The sequence below is a fragment of the Rhinoderma darwinii genome, chromosome 10 (genome assembly GCF_050947455.1).
Source record: "Rhinoderma darwinii isolate aRhiDar2 chromosome 10, aRhiDar2.hap1, whole genome shotgun sequence".
In the NCBI taxonomy this organism is placed as follows: Eukaryota; Metazoa; Chordata; class Amphibia; order Anura; family Rhinodermatidae; genus Rhinoderma; species Rhinoderma darwinii.
In genome coordinates, this window is record NC_134696.1 from 30,862,481 (window position 1) to 30,889,068 (window position 26,588).

General features: G+C 42.5%; 1 protein-coding gene across 4 annotated transcripts; it reads right to left on the minus strand.

Annotated features, from left to right (window-relative positions):
- Positions 1 to 9,688: 9,688 nt before the first annotated feature.
- LOC142661941 (GDH/6PGL endoplasmic bifunctional protein-like) lies at positions 9,689 to 25,596 on the minus strand. Of its 4 annotated transcripts, none has more exons than XM_075839678.1 (6): positions 25,470 to 25,596; positions 21,869 to 21,954; positions 19,909 to 20,554; positions 18,735 to 18,852; positions 17,072 to 17,341; positions 9,689 to 15,163 (listed from the first exon to the last, which is right to left on the minus strand). In XM_075839678.1, the coding sequence occupies exons 3-6, from the start codon at positions 20,533 to 20,535 to the stop codon at positions 13,809 to 13,811; spliced, it is 2,370 nt and encodes a 789-aa protein (XP_075695793.1). In that variant the 5' UTR covers positions 20,536 to 20,554; positions 21,869 to 21,954; positions 25,470 to 25,596; the 3' UTR covers positions 9,689 to 13,808. The 4 variants fall into 4 exon arrangements, with proteins under 4 accessions (XP_075695793.1, XP_075695794.1, XP_075695795.1 ...); XM_075839679.1 differs by having other exon boundaries at positions 25,463 to 25,596; XM_075839680.1 differs by lacking the exon at positions 25,470 to 25,596 and adding an exon at positions 25,400 to 25,442.
- Positions 25,597 to 26,588: the final 992 nt, after the last annotated feature.

The window sequence follows — 26,588 nt, forward strand, 5'->3', positions numbered from 1 at the left end:
CAGTGTAGGAGGTTAAACCTTTCAAACCCCTCGTTTATCCCGACACTAGCCAGGATAAAGGAGGGGGGGATGCTGAGAGCTCACTAGAGCGAGGGCTTTTAACCCAATGTTGCAATGCTGCAATTTTGGGAACAGCCCCATCTAGTGACCAAAAATGGGTAGTATTATAAATTAGAAATAATTTATAATATTTCCTGGCTCGTGCCAAAAAAAATAAAAAAATTTGAACAATGTTTAATCACCCACACACTAAATGTTTAATTTTTTTAAAAAAAACATGTTTTTCTGGTAACACATTCCCTTTAATGTTTTTTGCAGCTTTACGGATAAGCGAGCAGAGAGTAAAGTTTCAGTCTCGGGCCTTTCATTTCAGGATGTTCGTTGCAAGGTTGACCATGTTTTGTTATTGCTAAAAAAATCGAAGACAGATCAATTAGGAAAAGGTTGTTTGGTTAGAATTAATCCGTTTTTTGGTTCCGTCCTATGCCCAGTTTCGAATGTCAAAATGGTGATCAGCTGTCCAGATTTCAGTTTAATTCTGTTTTGAAGAAATGTTTGAAGTTCCTGAAGATTGAACACTTAAAAATCTCTTCCCATTCCTTTAGGATAGGTGCAGCCACGGAAGCTGCTCGGTTAGGGATTGATTAAGGGATTATTAAAAGAATTGATAGGTGGAAGTCTAACAGATTTAAACTCTATATTAGACCAGATTTGTTAGCAGTTTAATTATATATTTACAGGTAAGCGTTTGGTTGTTTGGATCCTTGGCCACTCTTTTATATTTTGGGCACAGAAGAGAGCTGCGAGGTCCTTTCTTCTGTATGCGCTGCCACACTGGGTCCCGACACCAAACAGTACCATGACATGGTGTGCTCTGCACTCACAACGTCCTTATGCTGGACAGCGTCAAGACTCCCAGTTGGTCAGAGAGGGACTGGAAATCTACCGGGCACTGGAGGGCAGCAGCAGCAGTACGCACAGGGACCAAGCAAAATTTCTAGGTGCGCCTCTGATAGTAGTAGTAGTACATTTTGACTCACATTCATAATTCCGCTCACACAAAGTATGGCCATTATTGGGAATGGGGGAGTGCTGTGCAAATTGCAAACTACTTTAACTGGCATGTTTCTGAAGTAAGCAATGCAGCTGCTTGACGCCAGAAAATAATCTATTACTCAATCATATGTTTCTTTTTGTACAATTTCTTAAAGAAAAAGTTATCTAGAATCTGATTGGTGTCCGTGGGCTCTACCTCTTCTTGTTTTTAACACTGTTGGACACGACTGTATAGTAATGCTTTTGTTTATAGCCGCAGGTCACTATGCGGCTCTGAGGGATCTGTCGCATTATGGTGGCGTTCCTAGTTGTGAAGAACTATTGGTAGCAGTTGCTGAGGAAGATTTAGGTGGCAAGAGTTCATCAGGCAAAAACGCAGAAGTGATGTTTATCCTCATAGAACTACATCTGTTGGTATTGACCCCCTAAGCCCAGGAGAAGGGCAGTCCGGAGGCCATGGTTTCGTAGATGTTTCCACCACTGGGGTTTTCTTTATCTTTCCTGCGTGCCAAAGGACGACTCTTTAGGAGTCAGGGGCTTTGCAATTTTGAAGCCTTTTCCCAGCTATTTCAACAACAGTTAACTGGAAGAACATCATAAACAAGGCAATAAATATGAAACCAACTTGCAATAAACAGTTGACCCCTGAATCCTTATCTGCAGTATCTATTAGAGGTCGTAGCATGGATGAACCACTCTATAGTTGTTTTTGTTTTTTGCTATATATTGCTTTCAACTCCAGCTGTTCACACACAATAATCAGAAAATTATAGATATCACTGCATTTACTGATACAGCTAGGATGGGCCGGCACACTGATGGGGCATGTACCCTGGGGGCCGGGGAGACACATGGTCGCACGGCCCCCATAAGGTTTTAATAATATTGTATGTTGGTTTGGTATGTTTTTCTTTCCCCCCATTCCCTCTTTTCTCCATTATTATTTTTATATTAGAATGGTACTTCCCATCTTGGTGTCCCCCGGGTAAGCTGTGTTGGTGGCACAAGCCGGTTCCAGATGTTTCTGTTTCCGGGCAGTTTTTATGTTGGTCCCAGCTGATTGGACCCAGGTCAGCTATGCAGTGCATGAGCAGGTTCTGGTAGTTTCTACCTCCAGGGAGATTTCTGGACAAGGTCTGCTGATTGGACATTCAAAATTCCAAAGGTGGGAAAACTGGATATAAAAGAAGCAGTACGTCGTGGTCAAGCAGCCAGTTTTGAACATTTGGATGATCGTCACGGATGTCCTGCTGATGGAGCTGATGAGAAGAGCGGAGTTGGAAGGAGAAGACGGGCTAATGCAATGTCTAGCAGCGGCGCCGGAGAGAGAGGACGCGGGAAGAAGGGAACTTAATGCGCCGGAAGACGTCATAGAGGAGGCGGTATTTCCTGCCGGGTCGTTGCTTGAGGTTCCGTCATCAGCTGCAGCCAAGAGGAAGTCAGCAGCAGTGTCATCGATGAGGGCGGCGCAATTTGGGATGTGCGCACCAAGCGCCGGAGATAGTACAGCCGATTGCATCATCAAGGAGGGCGGAGCTTTGTGGAATTCCGTGTCCTCCTCATTTATAGAATCTGATTTGGGACATTAATCTATGTTAACATTCAGAGATCTTTGTCTCCGAGAACATGGGCTGATTATTCAGCTGCTTGGAAGGAGTGGGTTACTTTTTGTGTTAATGAGAACTATAATTTCTTTCATAATTAGGTAGGTCTAGTTTTGAAATTTGTATGTAGCCTGATTAGTAGGAGGCTGTCATTTGCCTCCATTTCTAAGTCTCTGGCAGGCATTTCGTTCTTTCTTAAATTAAACAGTCGTCCGGCTATTTCTTCGCTCTTCCCAGTTAAGCAGCTTTTGAAAGGTTACCATAGGTCAGCTCCGGTTGTGGAAAGAAGAAGGCCTATTTCTTTAGAATTGTTGTTAAAATTATATAATGTGTTACCTTTAGTTTGTTTTAATAAGTTTGAAGTGTGTTTGTTTAGAACAGCATTAGTGTTAATGTTTTTTGCAGCTTTACGGATAAGCGAGCAGAGAGTAAAGTTTCAGTCTCGGGCCTTTCATTTCAGGATGTTCGTTGCAAGGTTGACCATGTTTTGTTATTGCTAAAAAAATCGAAGACAGATCAATTAGGAAAAGGTTGTTTGGTTAGAATTAATCCGTTTTTTGGTTCCGTCCTATGCCCAGTTTCGAATGTCAAAATGGTGATCAGCTGTCCAGATTTCAGTTTAATTCTGTTTTGAAGAAATGTTTGAAGTTCCTGAAGATTGAACACTTAAAAATCTCTTCCCATTCCTTTAGGATAGGTGCAGCTACGGAAGCTGCTCGGTTAGGGATTGATAAAGGGATTTTTAAAAGAATTGATAGGTGGGAGTCTAACAGATTTAAACTCTATATTAGACCAGATTTGTTAGCAGTTTAATTATATATTTACAGGTAAGCGTTTGGTTGATTGGATCCTTGGCCACTCTTTTATATTTTGGGCACAGAAGAGAGCTGCGAGGTCCTTTCTTCTGTATGCGCTGCCACACTGGGTCCCGACACCAAACAGTACCATGACATGGTGTGCTCTGCACTCACAACGTCCTTATGCTGGCCAGCGTCAAGACTCCCAGTTGGTCAGAGAGGGACTGGAAATCTACCGGGCACTGGAGGGCGGCAGCAGCAGTACGCACAGGGACCAAGCAAAATTTCTAGGTGCGCCTCTGATAGTAGTAGTAGTACATTTTGACTCACATTCATAATTCCGCTCACACAAAGTATGGCCATTATTGGGAATGGGGGAGTGCTGTGCAAATTGCAAACTACTTTAACTGGCATGTTTCTGAAGTAAGGCAATGCAGCTGCTTGACGCCAGAAAATAATCTATTACTCAATCATGTTTCTTTTTGTACAATTTCTTAAAGAAAAAGTTATCTAGAATCTGATTTGTATCCGTGGGCTCTACCTCTTCTTGTTTTTAACACTTGTTTATAGCCGCAGGTCACTATGCGGCTCTGAGGGATCTGTCGCATTACGGTGGCGTTCCTAGTTGTGAAGAACTATTGGTAGCAGTTGCTGAGGAAGATTTAGGTGGCAAGAGTTCATCAGGCAAAAACGCAGAAGTGATGTCTATCCTCATAGAACTACATCTGTTGGTATTGACCCCCTAAGCCCAGGAGAAGGGCAGTCCGGAGGCCATGGTTTCGTAGATGTTTCCACCACTGGGTTTTTTTTAATCTTTCCTGCGTGCCAAAGGACGACTCTTTAGGAGTCAGGGGCTTTGCAATTTCAAAGCCTTTTCCCAGCTATTTCAACAACAGTTAACTGGAAGAACATCATAAACAAGGCAATAAATATGAAACCAAATTGCAATAAACAGTTGACCCCTGAATCCTTATCTGCAGTATCTATTAGAGGTCGTAGCATGGATGAACCACTCTATAGTTGTTTTTGTTTTTTGCTATATATTGCTTTCAACTCCAGCTGTTCACACACGATAATCAGAAAAGGATAGATATCACAGCATTTACTGATACAGCTAGGATGAGCAGGCAGACTGCCGGGGCATGTACCCCGGGGGCCAGGGAGGGCGCCAACAAGTTACTCTGCCTTAACCAAATATTTAGATAATGTCAGGGGCCCCCCAGGCTATTGCCTGGGGAACACATGGTCGCACGGCCCCATAAGCTTTTAATAATATTGTATGTTGGTTTGGCATGTTTTTCTTTCTCCCCATTCCCTCTTTTCTCCATTATTATTTTTATATTAGAATGGTACTTCCCATCTTGGTGTCCCCCGGGTAAGCTGTGTTGGTGGCACGAGCCGGTTCCAGATGTTTCTGTTTCCGGGCAGTTTTTATGTTGGTCCCAGCTGATTGGACCCAGGTCAGCTATGCAGTGCATGAGCATGTTCTGGTAGTTCCTATCTCCAGGAAGATTTCTGGACAAGGTCTGCTGATTGGACATTCAAAATCCCAAAGGCGGGAAAATTGGATATAAAAGAAGCAGTTCGTCGTGGTCAAGCAGCCAGTTTTGAACATTTGGACCGTCGCCCACCCTCCCTCCCTAATGTCTTGAATTCCTTTACGTCACAATGTTTGTTAGAGGGGTTTGTCACCCAGCTAATGCTGGGCGGACTTGGTTTTTATTGGTTTAAATATTTATATTTTATTATTTATGGTTATTCTCTTCTAATTATTTTATCTTATGCTACCCTTAATAAACACAGTGGGCATTTTTATCCAAAGAAACTGTTGTCTGTTTTATTTCAGTTGATAAGATTTAGTGGGCTTTGTGCTACCATGGGCTGGGGCAACAAGCGGAATCTTTAACCAAGGTGAAGGAAAGAATAGCTACGACTCTTATGCCTCATGCACACGACCGTGTGCGCTGGCCTAGTCCCGTCAGTGATCCAAGGAAAGATAGAATATGTCCTATCTTTCCTCGGAAGACGATCGGGTGCCACTCGGATGCCGTCAAAAACGGCCCGAGTGGCACAACGGTTGTGTGCATGAGATGTTACACTTCTCATAATGGACGAGGGAAGATTCTGGTACCAGGACAGTAAACTATCACAGTCTCTTAAAAGAGACGGGGGCTTTTCTGGATGACCACTTCTAGTAAACTACTACCTGAAAATTGCAGCCTGCGTTCAGTCGGATACCTTCCAATATAGGAATACCCTCGCGTGGAACATTTTAAGCCCTGGACCGCATAGAAATGCTCACAAATCCTCCCCGGTACATTTTCAGAAAACCTGTTTTACAGGAGAATCTTGCAAAAATCGTCAAACAGACTTCTGATGCCGTTTAGTCGACATACAGACATTGGGCACTGTTCACATCACGTCAGAGAAATACGTCGGCGGTATATGTTGGTAATATATTACCAACGTAGGCCTCTAACCTAAGGCTCCGACGTATGCCACTGTATGGCCATAGTGGCATTCTTCACCGATTGGCAACACTGTTAAAAAAAGACGTATACTGTGCAGTATGTTTTTCTGCTGTGGACCACTGTATAGGAAAATGCAGTCTGCTGCGCTTTCCCATACAGTAAAAAACAAAAAGTATGCCGACGCATACCATCCCGACGGTGGCAAAAAGGACACTCTTCGGGCCTCTGTCTGGTGAATGAAGCCTATAGCCATGCAATGCACATGTGCTGGGAGCAGACACATAGTTCAGGAGATATTATCAGGTATAAATTGCATATGATTGGCCAAGATAACAGTCATAGTTCACCAATGGAATATATAAACGCACATATGATTGGCAAACAGGCATGAAAGGATTATTCCCATCAAAGATATTTATGGCATATCCACGGGACCCTTTAACTGTAATTAATTCCAATGAAAACGATGTAAGAGCAGATGGCACCAGATTTCTTTTATGATACATCACGCCACACTGTGTCACCCAATTTCATTTTGTAACACAAAATATTTTGTGACAAATTATATTTCTGTGATATGACTTAGTCTACCATTTACAAAATTAGACAGACACTGTAAAAAAAAAAAAAACAACGAATGCAGTGTGCCTCATCCAATAATGATTTGCGTCCGAGAATTGCCCGTAAATGTCAATGGAGACCCAAAATAATCGCATCCGTAATAGGTTAAGAAAAACCATGTGATTTAGATCCGTATTATGATTGGGACGATAGAGAATGTTATTGTTGATGATTTCGGAAAATATGTAGAGATGTAGAAAAAAACGGATCAGAAACACGGATCCAATATGGACAAATGTCCGTAATACGGACCTGCTTATGGAATGCAATACGGCTGAAAATATGCCGACTTACAACTACATTTTCTGGATGTAGTACGGCCGTTATTTTTTACGATTGTGTGAATAAGGTCTGATTACTTGCACTGGGTAAGGTATGACTGAGCCAATTAGACCCACAGACAGACACCAGGCTGCAGAGCTGAATAGAGACAAATACAAACAACTGCCGGCTGCAGCTTACTGATGGTTTCCAGTAAAATATTTCTCCTTCTACACTGCACAAATAAAAATGAAAAATAAGTGAAAACAGCATAAAATTTGCTCCCTCACATCCCTGCAGTGATTATTGGATCTAGCCAATGTTTCGATAATCGCATTATACTAGGGAATTGATAGTTATGCAATTCTGTAATATTAATTGGCTCCAAACCACATGTTCACTATAAGCCTAGTATAAATATATAATCTCTCCACCGTTTCTGCTCATCAGCTACAGCCCAACAAAACAGCCGGCATTTCACAAAGTTTAACCAAATCCTTGCATGACAATCATCCAATCTATGCTACTCCATCTGCTAAATCTCACCCTGGAGCTGCAGTGAAATGGAAGCAGTGGTTCACTTAATGCCATCATAGGAACACTCTGTTTCCAGCCCGCACCGCTGTTATTACACTGCGCTCATTTGTACGTAGACCACTTTGTCTTACTGTCACTTTCCAGCCAGCACTGGATTTTGGAACTGGCAGCCCATTTTGCTATATTCTGTCTACTAGATACATTATATGCAAGGGAATTTGTGAACTTTGCATCAATCACTGTAAATAATAACTACATGTTTACTTCATCATCTAATGTCTAACAGAGTTTGTAATCCCTTTGATGAAATATTATATACGGAGCTGACAAAGTCCCACCAAGAAAAGAAGTCTAATCCAAACAGCAATATGTAGTGTCTAAAGCAGTTTTTATCCCTTTAAAGGGTAACTCCCAGTGGCGAACCTACCATAGAGACAGGCCATGTGACTAATATGGGACCCATGATGAGAAGGGTATGACTGGCCGGTAACAACCACTAGGGGTTCTTCACTGTTCAATGCTAGATATATAAAGATATAGTCAGTGAGCTCCCTCTAGTGGTGGTTGCATGCAGACAGATTATTATCATGTAACTATATGACTATAATGTGAAGCTATATTCTGTGGGGAGCAATGTATATTAAATATGGTGAACATTTAGTGTTAATAAAAAAATACAAATTGTACATTTGGCGAAGCATTTACTCGAGCCCATCCGGTTTTCTCTGTGTTTCTGTGATTTCCGTGTATGCACTTTGTAACTCCACTCCCATATAGGTTTCCATTTTATGGAGGCTTATAACAACAACAATTCAGTTTAGGACTATAACTGGACCATAAGACATGCTAAAATATTAGGTTCAGAAAAACAAGGTGCTGATTTACTGTTAATGCCATAATACTAGAATAATGCTAAAAATCCCTGTATGCTTTAACAATTACATTCACATTGCGCTCGGGCAATCAGTTTAGCAGGACCATTTGAAATGTTTCACCAAAAGTATGCCCCAGACTTATATGACTTTATTCCAGAACATTTGGCTAATGACAGTCTATGGGCACATTAGGCGTACATATTGGAGGAATTGCCCAGCATAGACACTGAATATAGTGTGGTTTGAGCCTAGACTAGGCCCCATGCACACGACCGTAGGTTTCGTCCGTAATTTAGGACCGTAATTACGGTACGCAATTACAAACTCATTTTTATTGACCACGGACACCTTCCCGTATAGATGTGGGAAGGTGTCTGGGCCGTAGAAAGCCTCCGCAATAGATAGGACATGTCCTATCTTTTGCTTTTTACGGACCGTGCTTCTATACTTTGTATGGGTGCACGGGCCGAAAATGCGGATGGCTGTCAAATGCGGATGGCTGTCAAATGCGGGTGGCTGTCAAATGCGGGTGGCTGTCAAATGCGGGTGGCTGTTGAAGACTCCTGAACGATATGACCATGACCTCTATAGCCAAATGGGATAAGAACTGTCCATTTAATCCAGTTGGATAGAAGCAAGCCCCGATATATTATATTATATACTAGTACTTCTCAATGAATTAGCATATAATCAAAAAGTTAATTTATTTCAGTAATTCAATTCAAAAAGTGAAACTCATATATTCTATAGATTCATTGCACACAGAGTGATCTATTTCCAGCATTTTTTATTTTAATGTTCATGATTATGGCTAACGGTTAATAAAAACACCAAATTTAGTCTCCCAGAAAATGTTAATATTGGGTAAAAGTTGAAGATTGTAGACTCCTGATGTCACGCTCTAATCAGCGAATCAACACAAAACAACTGCAAAGGTTTCCTAAGCCTTTAAAAGGACTGGTCTGTGTTCAGTGTCCAAAGTCCTGTTTTTAGATGAAAGTTCCCAGAGTCTGGAGGGAGAGTGGAGAAGCATCACTCCAAGTTGCTTGCGGTCCAGTGTGGAGTTTCCACAGTCAGTGATGGGGGGCCATGTCATCTGCTGGTGTTATATTAAGTCCAGAGTCAGCGCAGCATCTACCAGGACATTTCCCAGCACTTCATGCTTCCCTCTGCTGACAAGCTTTATGGAGATGCTGATTTCATTTTCCAGCAGGACTTGGCACCTGCCCACACTGGCAAAAGTACCAATACCTGATTTACTAACCACAGTATCACTGCGCATGAAAGAGGTAACTTTGGGAAATTTATTTTCAAGTTGCGAAGAAAAAACAAAACACAATAAGATAAAAACTGATTGTCATTGATTAATGTGTTCTCCTTCCGTCCGCATACAGTTTATTGAGGTTTTTAAACAGGATCAAAAAGAACACTAAGCTTTTTGGGACAGGATTTTTTTTCAAAAATACTTTAAAAAAACCTTTGAAATACATTTCGCAGCATTACGTCTAGGCCACTTTCGTACAGCATTTTGAGCCGTCTCTCGGCTGTATACGCCAGGAGAATTTCATTGTACCTCACTGTAGAGACATACAGCGAGATACGTCGGCTACAAGGTCCCTCGTGCCAGCTGCTCAAGATACTCCGCTCCAACCGGTAACGCAGCCTTAGAAGCTCCCACACAATTGTGCCAGAAAATCCCACACCCGCCCAGCCTAGCGCACGGTAACCTTACCCACGTGCACGGCAGCCCGACAATCCCCCCCCCCCCCCCTGTGTCGCAGGGTATCCGCTCGGTGTAAGCTCTAGTGACCCAACTGCTCATAAATGGCCAGTTACGCCACTGAGGCTTCCCCAGGAGGAGACACAGAGAGGGTATAGTTTGGGTATAGTGACCATGGGGAAACTCTACTCAGGACCGTGCCGACCAACAAAAACAGGGCCCGTGCTACAGCCGGTAGCTTTCCCGGGCAGAGGTTAAAAGCAGGTGGGCTGCTTTAAAGGTCTTGCAGCACAGAGGGGATAGTCGAGCGCTGCTCGGTTGGGTATGGTGAATGTGCGCTAGGCTAGATATGGGGGTTTCATATAGTTGCGTCCATCACTCATAAGCTATTATTGCATTCGTTAAATGTATACTTTTTTTTTTTTTACTAGATGCCTCTGGATAGAATATCCCTACACGGTGCCCTATAAACAGGTTTAACGAGAATGTCAGGAGCTCTCCCGGCATATTCGTAATATTTACGGATAAAACGCAGTGTAAAAGAGGCCTTACTTTACCCTTCCTGTTTTTGTTTTTATCCAAAAAATACTTAAGTATCACACATGGGCTGAAGTGTTTTTTTTTATAGAAAGTAACAATAACAATAATGATCTGTGTGTGTAGTTTAAAATTATTGCTGACAAAGTATTAAAAAGTTTAACACGTGCGTTTATTACATCCTGGAATATTGGCACCCCCTAGTGGTTGGAGGGTAGGAGTGATTCTGTAGACGGATTTGAAAGTGGCTGGAATGGGGCTGAGCAGCAATACCCCGGCACAGCTAATGGACAATAGTAGCCCTGTTTCTTAAAAGAAGCCGTTATGTTTCCTAGTCTCATACAACATGTCTAACAAGGTGAATTCCTTTTTTTAATTCGAAGCCGGTCTAGTGATAAGCTGATCGCTGCAGGTCCGGCTACTCTTACTCCTGACTCTCAGCTGTTCTTGCCTGGCGAGGCCACACCTGGCACCTAGCAGTCGCCAACCATGTAATACATGGATGGACTTAGACTGCTAGAGGGGAGGCCTCCCTTATTCAGGAGGGGCCCAAACCATTCTCAGCCTGCCTCTGCTTACCGGTCAGATAAGTTAGAAGGTAGAGCAGAGTTTTTAGAAGAAAATGCGTGAAGTTGGGTTGGCTGGGCATCGGAGAGCTGCAGGATATAATTATAAAATGTACAATAATTAATATTTATAAAATAAAAAACAAGAGTGCAGCATTGTTTTCTTGCAGGGCTGGAGTCCTGGGCTTTAATCTGACCAAGGACAACATCTGCATGGAATGTGTATATTCTCCCCGGGTTTGCATGGGTATCCTCCCATACTCCAAAAACATACTGATAGGAAGCCTATTAACTTATGAAATTGGCCCTAGTGTGTCTGAGAGCAACTGACGTGTATGATGATCATTTCTGTACAGCGCTTGAGAATATGTTGGCGGTATATAAGCAACATATACGTTGATTATATAGTAGGTTCGATTCTAACCCAACGCCCCAGTGATGCAGAGTCCCCGTGTTGCCTATAATTACTATTTTGGCCTTGACAAACTGACTGAAATATTACAAAGTTTAACAGCCTTGGTTTTTGAACAAGTAGTGAAGCAGCACCACCTTGTGGCAGAAGAGTGTAACTGATACATCGGACTTGGAGAAAATATAATTTGTCAAGTTGGAGTAAATATTTCCTGAACCTAGGGTAAAAATCATCAATAGTGTCAAAAGAGGCATGAATTTCTCATTAACAACTATGGGCCTAAATGATCCAAATGGGGAATGCTGCATAATTTGTATTATATATCTTGCTGCGCATGTCACATACATTTCTCTTCCTTACCCCACCTCGTAGCTGGTATACACCTATAACTTGGTGCAGGTCTTTAATATGTTGGAGACATTTGATGCAACACTTTAAGACACCTGAGCAGGGCCGGATTTACATATAGGGACAGTAGACCTATGCCTATAGGTGACCGTCGGTGTAGGACACTTGCTGAAGGGATAATTTACATAATACACTGAATAGTGTGTATATTCATATGTAAATCATATGTTTCTAAATATTAACTAGGCACTCACAAGAGGAGGTAAGTAAGGGGAAGACTGCAGAGGGCGCTAGATAATGTCAGAACCGCACCGCAATTTTGTGCTTTATATCGTAGGAGTAGACAAATATTTTAAAGCCATAAATGACTTAAGGTGTGGCCTACTTGATGGGTGGAGTCTACGGCGCCAGACAATCTGTACCTACAGACTCCTGAAATGTCGGTGACGTTATATATGGGAGGATGTGTCTCCTACTATAAATTATTAAGAAAACTCACGCGTTCCATCAATGATATTCCTTCCAAATGCAAAAACACAATAGTCAAAATTTGACTTGAAAATATTTTTTTTCCAATTTATTCAGGTACAAACTACACACAGACTCACATATTACAAAAAGAGGATCTGCCGATGAAAAAAAATGTATTATAAGGGTATGTTCACACATGGCGTTTCCACAGCTTTTTTTTTTTTGTGTAAAAATAACAGGAAAATATCTTACTGCCTTTGTTTTATTTTTTGAAGAAAAAAAAAAGAAGAAAAAACAATGGCAAAAATGTGCAGAAAAATAAACAAAAGTGCCACAAGTGAAGTCAACTGGAGAACATTGTACCATTCATTTGTGGATTCTCCTTTCGCCAGTAGAATCAAAAACCTGAAATATTCAGTAGTCATTATCATTCAGTGGTCCACTTCAAAATCAGCACATGAGCAGAAACAAGAATGCTCAGGCCATTCAGCTCATTATATGTAATCCCATAGGCAAACAACATTAAAGTGTAGCTCTAGTTTTGGGCCTGTTCACATCTGCATTGGATGCTCCGTTAGGGGTCCCCATCGCAGATGTGGCCAAAAATACCGGAAACAATAGCAGAAATCACAGACAGCTCAACGGAACCCATTAAAGTCAAGGTGTTCTGTCGGTCGCCGGTATGGTCCGCCGTACAACAGAACCGGCGCTTTCGGTATTATCATTGTTCTGCTCCGCTGACTGAGCAGAACAACGGAAACACCAACTCAGACATTAACAGGCCCTAAAACTTTTGTCATGTCATTATAGATTCATGTCAAAAAGTTTAATCATAGGGGGTTCACAGGGGTTACCAGTTGCTATGTAGCGACCCCAGTGGTCTTCAAAGCAAAAGTGGGCAGTGCATTGATCTTAGTGATCTTTGGACATCCTTGGAGAAGGGGTTCCCACCATATACTTGAATGGGGCCGCAATGAAATACAAGGAATGCCCATTGATTACAATGGACAATGTGTAATATTTACTAGTAAAACGTTTGCAACTAGATAGAATGTCATTCTTCTGTGAGAACACATAGGTGAGGGCAAAAATGTTCAGATACTTATATATTTGACTAATAACTTCCAAATATAATAGGGGGCATATCAATATAAAGCAGTATAAATTTTTACATCCAAGTTTACATGGATTTACATTTACATAGTCCAGGCAATTCTACCCAGTTCTTTCCAGTATTGTGGAGCTTCCATACTATATGCATGAGTCCCAGTGAGGTTCCCATTGAAGATCAATTGGGGGCAGTAAAGTTACCTTAGTACCAAGGAGAAGTTATGCAGAAGTAAAAAAAAAAAAAAAAAAAAAAAAAAGGCTTTCAAAACTTCAGTGTTCACTAATGTTGTGCGCGAATGGGAGTTCAAAAACATTTTAATCCCGTCTATCCTAAAATACAGTACCAGAAGATAAGCCCTCCCTCTGCAAAGTGTGAACGGGACCAAATATAAGGCACTTGGGGATGAGAGTGTCAAGGCATTTTATCTAAACATGGCATCATAATCAATGTACCAGACCAACTGGCCAGAAGCGGGCTTTACACCAAACACTGGCCATTTATTGGGCTGACTCCCTGCTCGGCTGATCAGTGTAATAATATCATGCTTCCCTTTACCTAAGACAAGAACAAGAACTCTCTGGGCTTTATTGATGAGTGGGAGGCTAAGACTCATCCTGTTTATGGGTTTTAATGGACTTTCTGAGAATACCACAAGTTTATCTCCTGTGATGCCATCCTGGGAACCAGGGAAGATGGAGGCTGTGTGGCCGTCATTACCCAAGCCCAATAGCACCAGGTCGAAGCTTGAATTGCTGACAAGAGCAGAGATTTCTTGTGCATAGTCCTTCGTGCCATTGTCCTCCTCAGCACAGAGTCTTTGGTTCTTGTACACGGGCATGGGGTGTATATTCACATAGGGGACCCTCACATGCTGCAGGAGATGCCGCTCAAGGCTACCAAAGTTAGAGTCGGTGTCTGTGAATGGCACACACCTCTCATCAACCATCCACAGATGGGTATGTTTCCAGGGGAACCCGTAGTGGTGCTTAGACAACCTTTGAAACAAAGCAACAGGACTCGAGCCTCCAGAGAGGGCCAAGTGGAAAGTTCCTTTGCTCTTGACGGCCTCTTCCGCGGCTGTTTGTATATCTTGTGCTAATTTTTGTATGAGTGGCTCTGCCCAGTTAGACACCATGGTGTTGCCAAGGAAGATGGACTGGGCAGAAGCAAATGCATTTGTTTTTTGGTCCATACCCATAATCTCTAAATGCTCATTTGTAAGGAAACGTAGCCCCCTCTGTTCTATTACAAAGTCTAGCAAAGTCCCGGTTTCGGATCCTCCTGGGTAGATCCTAGGTGTCCCGTTGGCCAGACTCTCCAGAAGCCGAGTCCAGAACCTCCAGGACGCTAGCAGGTTCTTTGTTGTGACGAAGGACCCCTTTCTTCCACGATAAATATTCGATATCAGCACAGTATAAGCATCTCTTTCTTGAATTGGACGGTGTACGTAGAAATCAGAGATAGGTTGACCAAAAAAAGAGATGTTTGGGACTTCTGATGCTTCCTCCCATTGGCTGAAGGGAAGGCTTGGCTTAAAAAGACTCCGTGTTACTAGAACAGCTGGAAAATTCAGGTCCCCATTTCCAATGTGGAAGACGATCTGTTTGGGTTGACATGAACTTTTTACAGTTTCTTCCTTAGATTCTTTTTGGACACAAAAAGAATTATCTTTAAAGACCACTCTGACATAAGATGTCCTCTCGTCCAAATCTTTTCCAGATACCAGGAGAAAGGGCACTCCTTCCCATCGAGCATTGTCAATGTAAACAAGGACACCTTTAAAATGTAGATTAAGAGTCAAAACATCAATGCCTCAAACACAAGTACAATATATTTCTTAAAGAGGACCTGTCCGCTCTCCTGACATGTCTGTTTTAGTAATTGCTTTTATTCCCCAGGAAACAACAATTCTGAAGCATCTTTTGTTAAAAGGCTACATTGTGCCATTCCTCTGTTGTTCCTCCTGGAAATATATGAATAAATAAGACATCTGGGTGTTACCATTCCCATTGGCAATGGTGCGTGTCCCTACCCACTCTAAACTGTATAATCAGTGCCAACTGTGTCAGACAGTGTAGGGACACATTCTTTGACAAGGGAAATGGTAACGCCCAGTTGTGAACTTATCCATAAGTTTCCAGGAGGAATAACAGAGGAAAGGCACAATGCAGAGTTCATTAAAAGCACGGTTATTTCATGGAAAGTTTACTAAATTCTGCTACAGACATGTACGGAGAGCTAAAAGGTCCTCTTTCAAGTGCATCTGTCACAAATGGTTATATGAAAGCGGCTTATAAAGAGGTAAACAAGCAGGCACACACTGCATAGCTCCGCCGAAAACAAAGTTTGTCGGGCTACACTGCTACCACCTACTCATTTAATTAGTCATATATACGATGAAGGGCGAGGGAATCCCCTCCTATCTCCAGGTAATAGGCTCAAGAGTTTAGGTCAATTATATGTATTCCCATTTATTTCAAGGAAGGGGCGGTAGTAGTGTGCAGTTACCCATTTTCCCCTTCAGAGGCTATATAGTGGGAACACGTAGCTCCCACTATTAACCCTTTTTCGACATACTTTTCATGCACTTTAAAAACCATATTTAGTATTTATGGTCTGTAGTGTATTTTAGGACTATTCCTATAAGGCAGGATCTGAATACAGGTAATTGTTTCTACACTACATTGTTGTACTACATATATTTGCATTGTGGTCACACTGGACCGTGACGCAAGATCTTCTACATGATCAGATATCAGAGCACACACGGATATCACAAGGAAAGCTCGCTCAAATAACTAGGACTTTTTTTTCTTTTATATTTAGTAATTTCTTCCGGTTTCTTGCTGGGGACTGTTCTTGAGAAATTCTGTACAAATAGAGATGAAGAAACATACAGTAGGCGGGCTAGTAGATTTAAAAGAAATACTATCAGCATTCAGATAATATATATGGAGCTGCATGGAATTTCCTCTCCATGCCCTGAGACTACAAAGTACTAGTACTGTTAATGATAGCACAATGTCCGTGAATGGGAAGCAGACTACAGGCGGCCTGAGCCCTTAGACTGACAGCTATTCCTCGCCATCCCTCCAGAAACATGCACGCGTGGCCAAGCATGCACGCTTACTCATTGGTGAAAGGGGAAGAGGTTGCTACCAGGCATCTTTGGCCGAACAAAGGATCAGGAATGCTAAAATCCAACATACCCGATCTTTCTTTCCCCCAAAATCTGCCGTCGGGGGGAGTCGGGATACCCCCACACACATTAGATGGTCAACTGGTCCTGCTGAAAGCAGCGGGCTTGGATAACTGATTTAACATGTATGGGCACCTTTATATAACAGCCTATGTATGTTGACAGGATGACAGGAGTGCTACAGATAATTTAAGCTCCATGTGGCTGCCCTGTAAGGTATCGTGTGGTTGCGGCAAAAACACTTGTGTGCCAAAAAAAGTCATGACTATGTGATCCTTCTTGGCCAATCGAGAAGTGCCGTAGTTAGCATATGGTGCCCACTTTCAAATTCCCAGTAACAAGAATTCATGGCACCGTTCCGCAGGTCCAACAGCACCATAAGCATCTTATGCATGCTCTTTACTAAAAGGAGTCTGTTTGATGACAGATTCTCTTCAAAATGTATCATCGGTGAACTATAGAGAGGTTTTATAATAGCAACTCACCCGCAAACGTCTGTGTGTTGGTGAAATAATTTTGGTTTGTCTCCATTTCCTCTCTCACCTGCGGCAAGTAGTTCTGATACTGACCAACGACTGCACTGTTGTGCTCTGGGGGCTGAAGGGAACCCAGTAATTCTAACTTCGCTCTGAGGACATCATCCGAGTTACTGAGGTTGCGGGGAATTTCCATGGCAACAGAGGTCAAAATTTCTGTCAAGTGGTTCTGGATAACGTCCCGTATAACACCGTATTCTTCATAAAAGCTGGTGCGACCTGAACGGTAAAGAGAATTCATATTTACAAAGGGCTTTTTCACTACTTTTTTTTTTCATTGCAATGCTGCGGCCTTGTAATTTTGTCCCCTGACTATAGTTTAAATAATTTTATTTAACTAAATCAGCTTTACGCTGTATTTTTTATATTGTGGTTTACAATATTTTACAAATGCGCAATGAAAGCATTAAAAGTTTGTACATTGCTTCTGTGTTCGAGGCATCCTAAGCCTCCTCAATACCCGCCCCATTCTCTATTAGATTACGTCTCAATGCGAGCACGATTTTATTTTCATTCATGTTATCCCTCAGTGCCATTATCACTGTAGATACCATCTTTGCGGGGCGCACGGGCACTGAGGGATAACATGAATGAAAATAAAATCGTGCTCGCATTGAGGCGTAATCTATCAAAGAACGGGGCGGGTATTGAGGAGGCTTAGGATGCCTCAAACAGAGGCGCAATAAACTTGCGCAAAATATTGTAGGTTACTGCGCATACGTCGGCGCACGGGGAAGAAGATGTCATTCAGAAGAAATGAAGCAAGAAGACCGGAAGAGGAGCTTGTCCGGAATTCAGGATTGAAGAAGACCGAACGAGACGTCAGTGGAAGAAAAAGCTCAGACGGTGGCGGAGTCACGTGACACTAGACGGAATTAGAAGACATCTGCAACTTTGAGACGGTGAGTATATTTAAAAAATACTTGAATAAATATTTAATAGGTATTGCTTGATTGTTTTTCAAAAGTGGACAACCCCTTTAAAGATCTCCAGTCAAGTAATTTAATGTTATGGCCCGAAAGTAATAATAGGTGGGCTTGGAAACATGTCCTGCATTTAAAGGGTTCTATATTTTAATATGATGGTGATGTGCAAGCATCCAACTGAGAAGGACATTAGGGGGATGAGAACAGTCCCAGCAATACTCGCTGGCTGAGAGCAGTTTACTGACGGGACTCCCAGTTCTCCCCCCTCATGTCCTTTTCAGATGGATACCTCTTTTTACAGTGGCTAATCTATTAAAGCAGTTTGGTCCTCATAGACACTCACATGGTAACACTTTCTTAATGGCACACGTGTAATCTGGCACATCGGTACCATTATTTGTGAACAGGGTTGTCTATTGGAAAAAGGGTCAGATTTTTTTTTTTTTTAGAGAAACAGCACCACACTTGTACATAATGAGGCTGAACTGCAATACCAGACAAAACCTATGGACAAAAGTGGCACTGTTTAAAATCTCAGACAACCCCTTCCATTAGCCTTTAATGGGCTCAATGTCACCTAGCTGCCTGGGATGACCATTATACAACCAAGTTGGTGCCACTCGCTATGGCTCAGTTTTCTCCAAAACAAAAAGAAGGAGTGAAAAATGTAATACGTTTCCAAATACCTTTTGCATCAACTGTTTCCTTCATTACAATCTCCACTCTCTCGACATGGTGTCTGTTCCATATCAGATCTAGGTGTTTTTGGTGCCGTCGCCGGAAAGGAAGAATCTGTTGAACAGTCTACAATAAAAACAGTTAAAGATCTTGTTGGCAAATATTTGCCATTCCTGAGGATCCCTGATCTCATTTTTACCTCAAAGAAGTTTGTTGTAGAGGAGACGTAGTATTCTATAATTCTTGGCTAGCACTATATTCTGGTTTAGGTCCTGGTCGCATCACGTTTTTGTCTTAAATTTAGCATGTACGCCAGGAAAGCTCCTGATGTACAAGCCAAGTGTGACCATAGGGCTCCATTAGCCCGACGGAGGCCAAAAGAATATCCTATTGGCCTTGGTCAGGCTGGTATGCGTCGGTATACGTTCCTTGGTTTTATTAGGTATGGAATAGCGTAGTAGAACAGGATCCCTTTAAAAATGTATATTGCAGGGTACGATTTTTTATATTTTAAAACATGAAAGCCTATGGGTGACGTATGCATCTTGAAAAGCTCATGGCGTATCCGTTAAATGGATTCCATAATAATCTACGGGTGACTGATGCCACTGTTAGGTATACGTTTCAGCCTACATTTAATGTTTACGTTGGGAGCTTTTACCAGCCAAAAAATCGTGATGTGAACAGGACCTTAGATGTATAGACACTTCTGCTACGGAAAGGCTGTGTAATTGTTCTATAAATCTGTGAATTTTACCCCAAAATCAGACATATCTCTTTCAGGAAACATTCACTGGGGTTAAACTGCTGCGGAGCTTCCCATAAAATGTGGCCGTCACTGGGGTCATTGATCCCATGTACAGTTCTGTGTCTACTTGTTCCCATACCGCAGGTGCTCGGCAACCACATGTAGAGTCTCTGTTACATGGATCATTAACAAAGGTTTGGTGAACCTGCATAAATATATTAAGAAACTGCTTACATAGCAATCACCGTATATGAAGGAATGTCCCAATAATATTCACGTAGGGCTGTCAATGTCCTATCCCTTGCGCTACAAATCCATCAACCGACTACAGGCGGCTGTGTACAGTAGAGGTCAAGGGACTCTAGTCTACAGGCGGTCATAAAATACAGCGCAGCAAGTGGTAATACGAAATATTATTGCTGGCGATATCTCACCTGTTTTCCTAAGTAATGGTCAACCCTGTAGATCTCTTCTTCTCTGAAGTAGGTCTGCATAACACTGGCCAGCTTCTCTGCAGACTCATAGTCATGACCGAAAGGTTTCTCCAGCACTACCCGCAGCCACGCACCGGGAGGCGGCCGACAGCTGCCATTGATGTTTTGTGCTATATCGGCATACGCAAACGGTGGAACTGACAAATAGAATAGTCTGCCGGCCTCATGAAGTCCCTCTTCAGCCAATGAAGTCAATATGTCCCGATGCAATGCTGTATAATTTTCGGCAGTCTTTAGCTGTCTGTAACGGGTAAGTTTTAAAAACTGGTCTTTGACAAGGGCACACCTATCTGGGTTAACTTCCGCAGGACACTTCAGAGACTTCAGAGCATTAAACAGTATTGTCTCAGCCTTTTCTGGTGGAGTCAGAGCAGCTCCATGGAAGCTAAAACTATGGCCACTACTGACCTCGTTTAGATACAACTGGAAGAGACCCTGCCACAGATATTTCTTAGCCAAGTCACCAGTAGCCCCAAGGAGTACAACAGATATATGTCCTTTGCTTTCTTTACAAAAGACTGCAACAGCGCCAACTAGGAGGAAGCAATACAGGGCTCTCAGCTGCATCGTGACAGGCGATTATCGACTGAAAGACAAAAAAATATATATCAAGAAGAGTCTTGGGCTTCGTTCACATCTGTGTTGGAGGCTTAGTCATAGATCCGGTCAAAAATGCTGGACAAAATAGCGCAGCATGTAAAACGATGGACACCATGACGGAACTCCAATGGAACCCATTAAGGTCAATGGGTTCTGTCGGGCGCCGATGCTGTCCATCATGCAACGGATCTGGTGCTTCCAGTATTTTCGTTGGTCTTCACCTATGACAGAGCAGAGCAATGGAAATGCCGAATGCAGACGTGAATCAGGCCGTATTGGAACATTTCTCATTATAAAAGAACAGTGATGGCATTTTAAAGTAGAGACCTAGTTTTATATATTATATGAAATCATTGAGTTATAATTCACCAATATTAGCAGTCTGATAGCAATCTGCCGATCACCACTGCACTGTCAAATAAATATAGGGAAATTTATGGCAGCCCGGGTTCTGTAAACGGACCAATCAGAAAGGCTGTCAACGGATCATCAACGGAGCGTGACTGAACAAACAGGTTGGCATAAATGGCGTCCAAATGTATGGTCGTGCTTGCAGGGCATATATAGGGAACTCTCCAATACCCGGCATATTAACTCCTGCATAACTCTTAATTGTAAAGGGAGCAGCTCAGACAGTAACATTATTACATAAAGTGCATATAATATATCATATTGAAGTGGTAGAGCGCTGGTTACAGAAGCCTATATTTTGTTATGGCACAACAGGTACAGAATGTGGTATAACAGCTGCTGCCTCTGATTTAGGCTACATTTACACATACATCTTATGGCCGCAATCCAGACTCCCGATGGCCCTACAGAACCAAACTTAGATCCATGGAACCCCAGGGGATCCGGGTCATGCGGCCATAATATATATGTTACAAATATGGCCGTATTACATAAATAATGCAAAACCCAGGAAGCTTAAATTAAACCCAGGAAGGAAAATTAAAATCCCCAAAAATCTAAGTAACAACCCTGGGTAGAGTACAGAGATTTTTTTTTTCCCCTTGATATTGTTCTCTTTGCTCCTACTAGTAAAGGAAAATATATCAGGGACCTGCTGTATGTGCTGTATTCACAATATATAAGACAAGGTTCACTAAAAGATGAACGTCCACTTTAAGTACACAGCGGATATGGAATGTAATATGAAGAATATGATCATCTGGCAGTTTTGGGACAATGGCTGCAGCTAATTTGACCTGCTATATCTCTTTCTTACTAAGCCAGTCCTCTATCCACCTCCTGCAAGTTTCTAGGCAGTTATCCATGATCTGCAATGTCAGCCGCTTACCTTGTCTGCTGAAATGATTCAGGATCCTCATGCAGAGACTGGTGTGTGTGCACAAGAGCAGCGCAGCCAGAAAACATGCAGACGATCTGTAAAACCGTGAAAAAGACAGTTCAAGGACCCTCCTGTTAATCATTACAGCAGAAAACTTTACGCAAGGATCAAGCAGAAAATAAATCTCTTCCTGGTAGTGAGAGCCCAGAATTTCCGGACATCCAAACTATTACCAAACTGTTCTCTATAGGAAACCTGTCAGAATGTGGGGAAGGAACCAGGGAGATAAAAGGGATTTGCAAACAGAAATATAAATTCAATCACAACAAAGTTACAACACAACCTTCACTGGAAACCTGAAAGTTCTACAGTCCTGCAGCAGTCCTGGAAAATGCGGACTGCTCACCCGACAGTAGATATGGACCCCATGTATACTTATTGGGGTGGGAGTTTAGCCAGATTTTATTTTAAACTGAGAAATCTATTTTGGATTCAATTTATCTTTAATTTGTTGAGAATAAAACAACATTTTTTTATATTATTAGGCACAATATGGATGATGAGAATACGTGTGCATTCTGCGCTTGCATTAACTTTAGGCCATTTGCACATGGAGTAATATGAATCTGTGTAGTAGAGAGTCATAAATCAGCGCCCATAGAAATCCTTGTGCCCCTACTGTACCTACGTGTGCCTACTATGTAATATGAAGGCACACAGGGTGGCATGTACCATCACATTCTGTATTATGGAGGTATTCTCCTCCGGAAACATTGCTTCTAGGGGGGGACATGGTGCAGCACAGAGGCACCATACAGTGGCACTCGTAATACGGAACCGTAGGGCCTGTGCTACAGACCATGAGTTTGCAGTGTGCATGAGGCCTTAAAGAGGTATTCCCAGAATCGACAATTATTACCAATCGATGGAATAGGTAATAATTGTCTGATCACTGGGGAGCCCCACTAATCGCAATAACGGGGGGTCCTGAACCCCCGGTTTCTTCTCACTGCTTGACCGCAGTGTGGAGGACATTGAATTGAGTGGTGTTCGGGCATGCGGGCTGCCGCTTCATTCAAAGTCTATGGGAATAATGGAAACAGCTAAGTACAGCGTTTGGCTGTTTCCATCAGTCCCATAAACAGTGAGGCGGAATGGGGGGATTACAGGTATCAAATCTGGTATGTATTGGTGGCAACTGACAAGAGTCCTTACCCTTGTGGAATTCCCCTTTAAATCTTGTGACTTTGCAACAAGTAGTTGAATATATCCTTGGAATTTTTCATCTGGAATCCAGAGTTCCCTACATTCACCACGCAGTACCAGCCTGGACGACAGCCCATAGCACAGAAATATTTCCAACATTTCTCAGTGTGAGTGTTGTACAAGACAGTTCCCCCGCACAGCAATGCTGAGAGAGCAGATACAGACTGCTGCTCGGATAATTCATAGCTGCAGGATGTGGTGGTTACAGATAAACAGAGAAGTCCACGCTTACTACTCTGTACTATGCATTACGGGTGTCCTGTACAATGCACAAAGCTAAAGAGGGGGGACAGGTGCGAACCTGAGCGCCACTGCAGTCGCTGGAGTCTTTTTTTTTTTTTTTTAACAATTGCAAGACCCTTTAAAAAAATTTTTTATTATAACCATGGGTTAATGCTAAGAAAACGTTGCAAAAATGTGTATTTTCTTGAGGCGTTTTCGGAGCCGATTTTCCATTGACACGATGAAAAACGCCTCAAAAGAAGCTTCACATGAAAAAAAGCTTCACTGTCCGCTTGAAAACAGTTCCGTAATTTTCAGCCACTTCTTTTGCTACGTGTGAACAGACCCTAAAGGCTATGTCCACCTTTGCAAACAAGAGTTTGTATTGCTCCAACGCACCTAAAATAAAAAATGCAATAGGTTTTGATTTAAAATATTCTTCCGTTTTGTGTCTACAGCTCCTGAGCAGGCTTATGCGCTTCCATGGCTATAGACTGGTGTACTGGGACTGCTGTGCTTCTTGATTCAGGACAATTGTCATTACTGAACGGATAGGTTTTTACCTCCTAACTTAAATAGTAAGGCCCCGCACACAACTGTATTTTTCATCTGTAATTACGGACCCATTCATTTCTATTGGCCACGGACACCTTTCCGTATTTTTACAGATGGGTGTCCGGGCTGAAAAAAAATGATAGAACCTGTCCTATTCTTGTCCGTAATTACGACAGGGACACTCAGGCATATGGGTGCTTCCATAAATACGGACGGCTATGGATGTGCAGGCGTAAACCGTCCGTATTTACGGAAGCGTTGCTATGCAAGACGTTGGTGACATTTGCAGCCTCCCTTTTTTCACGGATCCGTATATACGGATCAAATACGGATGCACTATGGACCGTAGAACACAGTTTATGGGATCTTGGAACCGTCGGTAAATCATGCAGCCCCAAATGCAGGACACATGATAAACGGCACCTTCAGACGTGGCGGATTGGCTGTGCAGATTCCGCCATCACAAATCCACAGCAATTTACAGTACAACACAAGTGGCTGGGATTTTCAAAGCCTCATCCACATTTAGTGGATTTTCAATTCAGCGTCATGCTTATTCTGTTGCGGAGAAGCAGTGGATTTTCACCGTGGATTTCCGCCTTACAATGCATGGGCTGAAAACTGCGGCTAATCCGCAACAAAATCTGCATGCAACATATGCGAATTCACAGAATAATCCGCAGTAGACGTTGTCCGACACGTCTGAAAGCGCCCTTATCAACACGTGCTGACTGGTGGACTTTCAGGACAACTCAAGGACTTGAACCACCAGTACAGTAAAGACTTTTTCTTTTATTTTTGGAGGAATTGCTCCTTAAAAGGGGTTTTACCATTAGGACAAACACTGTTCATAGGCCATGGGAGTATGGATGTCATAGAGGACGACACGGAGTGAGAGACCACCGAGTATTAGCTAGAACAGAGAGTTACTGCAAAGGGCAGCTCCAGAGAACAGTGTCATTTGAATGGGCTCATGTAATACCACATTTCTCCAGCAGGGGATGCTACAGGACAAACGTGCAATCCACAGATTTCCCCTGATCGCCAACTGATCCTGATTTAGACTTAGACTCTCCTTAGCAGACTTGTGATTACTCGCACCATAGAGGGTTATTTTGTGCTGTAAATATGGCTCCTATTTCTAGTTACAGGAAAAAACGGTAAATTCTAAAAATTACATTTAACGTTTAAAAGTTCTGCGACCTTTTGAGACACATTAAGTAAAAGAACACCAAAAATTTACCCGTAACCCACCCTGATCACCCCAAACTATACGTATATATCAAAACAACCATGACAGAAGGGGGAGGAGCTATTTTAATTGTGGTCGTTAATGGGTTAATAAATAGTGTGCTATCTGCAACCTGAAGCTCTCCAGCTATGGTGAAGATACAACTCCTAGCATGAAACTGTATGACTGTCACTGAATGCTGGGAGTTGTAGTTTCACACAGGTTGCAGAACACTGCCATTCTCTGGATACAGCAGCTGTCTATACCGAGTACAGCACCCGCCTTCTGTAACTGCTCCCCTCTGGTAAACCGGGGGGCTCCGCACTTACTACACACCTGTCGCTGCAGCGCCCTCTGCTGGCCGGCGTCTCGTTTTGTCATTCGCCTCTCCTTCATGTACAGACACGTCGGGGTGCACGTCTCATACACGCCTGTGGCTGCAGCGCTCTCTACAGGCGGATGTAGAAAGTAAAGCTGCAGCTCTCAGGGGTCCTCCTCTTCCGTCACATCATGTGACTGACTCGGATATTTGGTTTCATAGGCGGGCGTATTGCCGGAAGTGAAGGACGAGTTATAGTGCAGCATACATTATAATGACGCTGCTGTACTTATTATATACTGAGTAGTCAGTATATGGTCTAGTCACAAGAGCTAGCATCTAATGGAACTATTCAGATACATAGTTTTTTTTTGTGATAATTTATAAATATTGCATGGACTTAGGTTGTAGTCAGAAACTAGTTTTCATTGCTGAAGACGCTCCAAAACTTTAATTGTTATTAAAGGATAAATGGATACAAATTTATGTACTAATATTCTATGTCAAAAGTAAATCAACTTCCTAATATGCCTTCTGTCAAAAATCTGAACACATTTGTTCCTATTCACCCTACCCCTGGCCGGCCGGAAGTTCTGCTTTTCAGCCTAGTGTTTTTTTTGCTTCGACACACACTCGTTCGTTATTATGGAGACAGACCATCCTATTGGTCCACAGCCTCGTGCCCGCGCAGAAAATTTAGTGTCCCTGGAAAACCCCTTTAAACTCTTCCATTCAAAGGGGTTCTCTTAGGCTGGGTTCACACGACCTATTTTCAGGCGTAATTCAGGCGTTTTACTCCTCGAATTACGCCTGAAAAAACGGCTCAATTACGCCTACAAACATCTGCCCATTGCTTGCAATGGGTCTTACGATGTTCTGTTCAGACGAGGTGTAATTTTATGCGTCACTGTCAAAAGACGGCGCGTAAAAAGACGCCCGCGTCAAAGAAGTGCAGGACACTTCTTGGGACGTAATTGGAGCCGTTTTTCATTGACTCCATTGAAAAACAGCTCCAATTACGTCCGTAATGGACGCCGCGAAAAACGCGAGTACTTGCAATTACGTCTGAAATTCAGGAGCTGTTTTCGCCTGAAAACATCTCCGTAATTTCAGTCATATTTTACGTCTGCGTGTGA